At 36.5% G+C, this 7,543-nt stretch overlaps 1 protein-coding gene across 1 annotated transcript; it reads right to left on the bottom strand.

Moving 5' to 3' along the window:
* Positions 1-121: 121 nt before the first annotated feature.
* Positions 122-4,963, bottom strand: LOC104080368 (squalene monooxygenase-like; the record flags this gene model as incomplete). The annotated part of the gene is made up of 6 exons (XM_009582741.1): positions 122-209; positions 745-841; positions 1,967-2,109; positions 2,712-2,807; positions 3,016-3,187; positions 4,850-4,963. Coding segments are annotated over 6 exons (710 nt in total), but the record flags the coding sequence as incomplete, so codon positions are not given.
* Between the last annotated feature and the right edge of the window lie 2,580 nt (positions 4,964-7,543).

The following is a 7,543-nucleotide window of genomic DNA, read 5'->3' as shown; positions in this document are numbered from 1 at the left end:
TTCCAACCTAAATGATTCTGTAATTCTCCCTGTGCAGAGCCATCCGATTGGGAGCAAAGCAGATCCCCACAGAGGCTCACAATGCTCGACCCGGTTCACATTATCATCACACTGAACTTACACAGACAGCAGTCCAACAGGACCCGAGACACACTCTCCACCAAGTCTGAAGTAATGGAAACAGGCTTTCTTTAGCTGATGCAAGGAATCTACAAAATGAATTAAAATGACTCAATAAATATATTCAACACATATCAAAAACTTTTTCAGCATACGCAACAGCGATATTAAATCCAGGACTGCGGTAAGCTGTTGTTCTGTTAAATTCAGCGGGATTTTGAGCTAGTTTTATTTAAGTAAAGGATAGTCTTATAGAATATCTACATATTCTTGAATATTAACTGACACAAGAACAAGTGTATTTCTGTTTTTTCTGTTGTTTGTGGGGTTTTTCTTTGGTTTTGTTGTTTTAATACTAACTCCAGACTTGCCTTCACATTGCTAAAACTCAGTTTACATAACACTAGAACTAAACAACTATGCAGAGAACACAAGCTAACTCATTAAAATCCTCTGATTGATGTATTTTTAATATATATCTATATACATATATATATACACACATATATAAATATATACAAATAAACACATGGACATATGCTCATACACATACACATCCCCTCCCCAGGTATACTTATTTATCACATTGTAATTCGTCAGAAGTTATCTTTAAAATATATTTACCATCTGTGGCAGCAAAGAGTTCATAAAGTGCCTGGGCAAGAACATTCACTACAAAAGAATGAGATTTTTTTCTTGACCAGTAAAATGTTCTTTTTGCCTGAAAAGGGGGGGAAAAAAGAAGTATTTCTGTCAGTCAATACAGAAGAGCATTCAAAAAATTCCCAAAGAGGAGGTAAGAGTCATACTCATGAAAATGTAGAGTGGATTTAATGATACACTAGATCGGCTCTAAGCTAGGTCATTAAGCAACTTTGGAAACTTGTCGAACCAGTTATCTAGGCTCCTCTTACACTAAATATAGAGAAAAAAAAAAAAAAGGTAGTTCCAGGGTGTGCTTGATCTCATCCTATAGCAGGTGGCTGAGGTAGGTCAGAAACTTGAAGGGTAACACTCACCTAGTTCTTTCTGTTGACTGAGAATAAGTAGGAAATAACTGAAAGTCTGAGGTGACTAGCTGAGATGTAAGTATCTGCATTTGGTCAGGTAACTCCTGTATTGTCCTAACATTCAGGGTTCCCTCTAAGTGCTTCTCAATTTTCAAATACACTTGAATTATTTACTTGTCTGTAATTATTCTAGCTATAATTTAGCCAAGATATTATGCCTAACGCGATTAAAAGCAGTAAAAAAAAAAAAAAAGAAATCTTATTATCTACTCATCAGAATTTTGGGTGTAAATCTCACTGAAAAAATAAACCCAGCATCAACACTGATGGTGCTGATTCCTGGGAAAGAAGGATGTCTTCTAACTTACTACTCTGAGATTAATGCAGCAGCCAAGAAGCTAGTGGAGCACTGAGATGCGTCTTGAAAAACTCAGTACATATGCTCATTATTCTCTAAGTACCACTCACACAAGTGTAATGGTCCAAACCCACTCCATTTAAGACCAATCTATGTTACAAATACACTGCTAATATGGGAATATCAGGTTATGCTAGCAAAGCATGCTGACTAGACACAGCACACCAGTCTCCTTAAGCAAAACACGACAGGTCAGTAAGCAGAGTTTTGAATCTGCCTTTTGCCACACAGCCATAGCGCTCACAAATTGCCGCTCCACTTACTGGTGAATCCCTAATGTATGATTTATCTATCCAAAGCTTTGAAAACAGCTGTACTTCACTAATAACTTGCGTGTCCCCAAGTTGCATAAAAATTAGAAGTGTGTCATTAAATTGCAGCAAAAGCTGCCTAAAATAAGTCCAAAATAAAGCTTCACCTTAAGAACATCAGAATCTTCATAAAGGTCTGGAATATCCTGGAGCAAACTTCTCCAGATTTTAACATCGTTTAAAATAACACTCATTCCTCCACCAGTTAGAGGGTGTCTTATATTATATGCATCTCCTAAAAGAAGAACACCTAGGTAGAAGAGAAAAATTAATGGGATACTGCATGACCATTATGTAATATCAGAACTCAAACCCTCTAATTTTTTTTAAAAATCAAACTTACTAAGAATTCATTCCCACCAGAAAATAAGATGAATAACAACTAAAAATTAAAAAAGAAAAAAGAAAGAAAAAAAAAACAGGATGTCTTGAAATTAACAGGCTTAAAAAGGCTTTAAGGTGATCAAGGTCAAAATATTTTTTCCCTATAGGTATGCATGTGTCTGTCAAACACCACAATCACACACACACACACACACACACACCCCCTTTCCAAGGTAATTTCTTTACTTTTTTAATGAAGTTTTGCTTAAAAAGACCACACTTGTATGAGCTTGAGCAACTGACTGACTTAAACTTAAAAACAAGGCAGGCACTGTGGTGAAGTCTGGTGGAATATAAACATTCCAATTAAACTACGCTGAAGGTACACATTTTCAAAATACTGTTTTTCACAGAAGAATTATGAGACAGTTGTATTGCACAAGAAACATATGTCTATGACAACAAAGCCTTAAGTCCCAGGAGAAGTTTATAATGCCTTTTTCCCTCCTTTTATTTCATAATACACACCTTTTTTGTTAACAGCTGAAGGAGGCAAGAAGCTGGCTGGCATAGTCCTTAAACGATCATTCTGAACTGCTATTATGAATGGTTCCTTTAAGTGATCTGCAATAACCAAATTTTTAAGTTACACTACTTAGAGTCTAAAATAATATGCACACAACCCTTTTTAACCTCTTTTAAGAGATATAATCCTATAAACAGTAATTGCACACATGGAAAAAGCCCACACAGTTCAATGGATTCAATGAAATGTGCCTTTTTTGGCACATTTAATTGTGACAATTATGGATGGAACTCTTTCCAGACTTACCAGGTAGTTGTGGATGAATGTTCTCAATCATGTATTCTTTTAAATTTTTTGGCATTTCCCCTCGAATATCAACAAGGACCCGAGTCTCAGTTGAAGAAATCCTATATATTAGCACTGGACTAGTTTTAGCTAAAACAAGTTCAGCATAATTAGCTTTAAACTGTGGTGCATCCTTAAAAAGAAAAGAAGGGGGAGAAAGATTGAGACTGATTAATGAAAGGATATTAAACTTCAGATATAAAAAATAATTTTCTGAAATAATATGATATGGGATTTTATTTCAAAGTAAGTTTGTGTTATTTTTCTCTTCAAATGAACAAGAGAAGTGTTTTCAAAAAGAAAGTTCTGAACTTCAGTGTAGTTACAATTCTTTTGGCAATACATTTTAATATTTACTAGAATGTATGTTAAGTTATACATTTCATTTGAATACCTCACTAGCATTTAATACATACCACTGAAAACCTGTAATGTAATCAATGTAGTAGTTTTCCATAAGATCACTTTGTTTTCTTTTCATAGAGAAGGTGGTGGGAGGGAAAGAAATACCCTAGTCTGTATATGACTACATGGAGATACCAACTGAGGAAGAATCATACAGTCCTATCTAACCAGGTCCTAAACAAGTTTCCAAAAGTAGAGAAAGAGGAGGCACTTGGGCGGTGGTAACTATAGGGGCAGGGACCCAAGTATTGCTGAAGTTCCTCCAAGTCAGTGTTCCCAGTCCAGTGGAAGTTCTGTTTGGTTGCTTCTCCCTCAATTATTTTTGCTGTTAATCCAATGGTTATTGCAGCAGCCTCAGAGGGCAAGACCCAGCCAGGATTCCTACCTGAGCTCTCCAACCACCCAGCTACCAACCTAGACTCCCACTTTCTCTCTTAAAAGTTTATAGGTCCTGAAGGTATATATGTACTTGGTTACAAGGTACCCCACCTTCAGGCAGGAGCACAGTTTGGGTATTCTTCTGAAGTATAAAATATAGGTGGTTTGACCCACAGCTGCTAGGATGATCTAAAACTCAAGATTTCTGCTCCCTGAACAAGTGCCATAAGTATTGTGAAAAAATGACTGTCACCATCTTAGCTTCCGATACCTTAACATAAACCAGTCAAAGCACCTATATCCAAGGAAATAATTTTACAAATTGGGTTCCAGCTTTATAGTGGTGCCTACTTCTAATCCAGAGATTAATGCTATATAAAATATAGCACTAATAGCACACATAGCACTACCTTATGAGATGCTGAAACTTTTTTTCCTTAAAAAAAAAAAAAGAAAGTATTTTCTATGAACTGGTCTAGTGAGTCCAGTGCTCAGTTTAAACTAGCTATCCTAATCCAGTTGTTTTTAAATCCAGTTTCTTAAACCCTCCCTTGTTCAACTATGTGCTTAAGATTAACACTGTACTCCACTCTTAAAACCAGAAACCTAATTTTTAACAATAATATCCACTTTAAAAAAAAAACAAAAACAAACACAAAAACCAAACCCAAAACTGGCTCACAGTTACTTAAAAGTGTTTTAAGAGTTGAAAATCTGATTTGTAAATGTATCAAGTATGTCAAGTCTGACATAGCAAGTTCAGCTATCCTAGACCTGGGATGGAATATGCATCAATAATTTAAGCATTAAAAACATAGACCAAAATTTCCAAACACTCCTCAAAGGGAAACAGAAACTGATAGGACAGCTGGATAAATATCTAAAAGCATAGCTCTAATTGATTCTGTTGGAAAAGATAATGAACAACAACAGTGTTCAATTCAGTGAAATTCAGACCCACATTAAGAAATGGTAGCATACTGGCTTATATAGTATCATACATAGAAGTTACCTTCAAAATGCAACCAACAAAATGGGACGAAACGGTAACTTTGTTGGAGACCAAGTTTTTTCTAAACTTGGAGAAAAGTCCATCAGCTACAACAGTAAGTGGTGCATGAAGTTCCTGCAGCATAAAGAAAAAATAAAAAAAAGTATGACATTTTCCATTTTGCTTCAGAACAGTGGGAAACAACCCCCAAGCTCTCATTTTCAATTGCACATTAGATGTTCTACAACACAATAAACACGTAAGAGGATCACAGATCATATTTATAATATATGTATTAAGAAATACAGTATTTTTTCCTTCCTCATATTCATATTTAACTCTATTTCCTCTAAAAGTGATCCAACAATATACTCCAGCTTTTTAGACATGCAATCAGATAACATAGTTATGGGGACTGTGTAGGAACTTTATATTGAGTGTTAGTCCTTGGCCTTTAATAATCTCATATATTTGGCATGAGCTGAAAAAAAAATTGTTTTCCTTTTAAGCTTTCAGGATGTAAGTAACAAGGCAAAAAAGCACGCCATGTTTCATTAGTACTCCTGGAAAATATTTTACTATTGGATGGAAGCATCTGGTGAGCCAGTATGTGAATGGGTTCCTCCACGAGCAGTTCTCTCCCACATAGAAATGGACTCAGTCACTTGTGTCACACAATCCTTATATCTTTTGCTGTGTGAAGGGAAGTCGGGCAAAATCAGATGAGAGTAGAGCTAAGTAAAATAATATACGTTATGGTGTCTGAGCTTGCAGAAGTGAGCTCCTGAGTAGAGCTAACGAAACCTCCTTCTATGGATAAGTGTCTCAGATGATTGCAAGCTCTAATTACTCCTGCAATTAGAGCAAGGTCACCTGCCCATACGGGTTCCCTAGGGTCTAATAATCTGAACATTGATGCTGCAATTTTTCCACAGTCAACATACTACGACCTTTAGTCTATTCAGTTGCCTGGTTTCGATAAATTTTATAAGTTGATTTTTAGCATACTGGCTAATTTCAACCTCATTTAAGAGAATAAAAATCTCAAAGATAATGTGGTGGACAATGGGGATGGAGAGAACAGAAAAACACAGACACACAACATAGATCAGCCTCCCTTCTTTATGAAAACAGGCTAAGGAATGTAAACAGGCTTTGGCTTTTGGTGTGGTTCTTTTTTTTCCTTCCATAAGTAGTTTCCCAGCTGTAAAAAGTCACAGGTAGGGAAACACAGTTAAGAAGAAATGTTTAGCGGAGATTTCTTACACTAGATTTCTACAATCAGAGGAGATCTAGGACAGCAAATGAAACAGATCTTTTCAGACACAGAACTTCAGCATTCAGAGCATAACATGAATTTCCTTATCCCCATTATATGGATAGGAAACTCAAAGCCTTGAGAACAATATCCATGCTCGCAAGAAAGATGCAGGCCAAAACACTGGTCACCCTACTGCTGGTCAAATAAGTCATACTTAAAATTACAACAGCAATATTCATAAATGTGTAAAGCTTAAAAACAAATCTCAAAGCAAAATATGCACTATTCCCCTCCACTCCCCAAACAAAACAAAACAAACCTGCTACATTAATGGATGATAAAGCCAATTGGATTGGGGGGAAAAAAAACCACAAAACCAAACCACCCCACCCTCCCAAAAAACTCCTCGTCTCCAAACTCCCTATCTTTCCAGTACCCACGTGCGATTTAATGGCTTATTGTACTACAGAGGATTTCCTAATATGGTTTTATTCATTTCACATGACATGTAAGACAGACCAAGGAACAGGACTTGGAAATCCCCCTTCCTCCGGCTACCTCAAGAGGGGCCAAGGATGTTGCTTCCACTCAACTCTCTTACAGCTTCCTACTTACAGCACTTTGCCATCAAGTGGGCTGAAATGCCTTTTGCCTGACAAGGGTCTAAACCCAGATCTCCTACATCTTGGGCAAGTACTTTTAAAAAGCTCTTTTACATATGGTTTTATACCACCATTTCCATTTCTAAATTACCTAAAGATGAGAGATTTTGTTAGTAGTGCTCAGAGCAGGATCTTCCAACTACTCAGGAACTTTCTAAATCTTGTATGGAGGGCAGCAGAGCGTAGACAACAGATTCCCATCTTCCCCATCAGAGCACATCTGAACACACCAGCTACATAACTTTAGGCAGCAAAGCAATTTTAAAGTCAACAAAGGGGGAGATTTCAAGTTTGGCTTTTCTAGAGAATAGGCAGTATATCCAGAACTTGAGCACATGGATTCCACCTATATCGATCTCTCCTAAACTTTTTATTTTAAGTTCATACAGTTTCATAGCATTTAGCCAGCAGTTTAGCATTATTTGAGGCAAAGAACATTAATCAAATCAGTGATGCAATTAAAATAGGCCAGAACTCTGGTGGAAGTGTACGAAGTGTACGTGGAAATGTAAACGGTTACACAGAGGCAAAGCATAAATCTTAATATATTGTTTTTTCCACCGGTAACTCTCAGAAGATTGTAAACTCCAGACATATGAATATTGAAATAAATAATAAACTGAATTCTCCAGAAACACTGAAAGGAGAAGCTGCACAAGAAGTTATAACAAGAATTCCCATATGCTGGGACTGTATGCACTAGAAAGTAATCTCCCTTTATTAAAGCTTTCACTTTCTTGATAATTGCATTATTTGTGTACCAGTGCTCCGAAATAGAGGTTTTTTAAATTT

This window comes from Fulmarus glacialis, unplaced genomic scaffold, assembly GCF_000690835.1.
Source record: "Fulmarus glacialis isolate BGI_N327 unplaced genomic scaffold, ASM69083v1 scaffold7868, whole genome shotgun sequence".
In the NCBI taxonomy this organism is placed as follows: domain Eukaryota; kingdom Metazoa; phylum Chordata; class Aves; order Procellariiformes; family Procellariidae; genus Fulmarus; species Fulmarus glacialis.
This window is presented reverse-complemented; position numbering and strand designations above follow the sequence as displayed.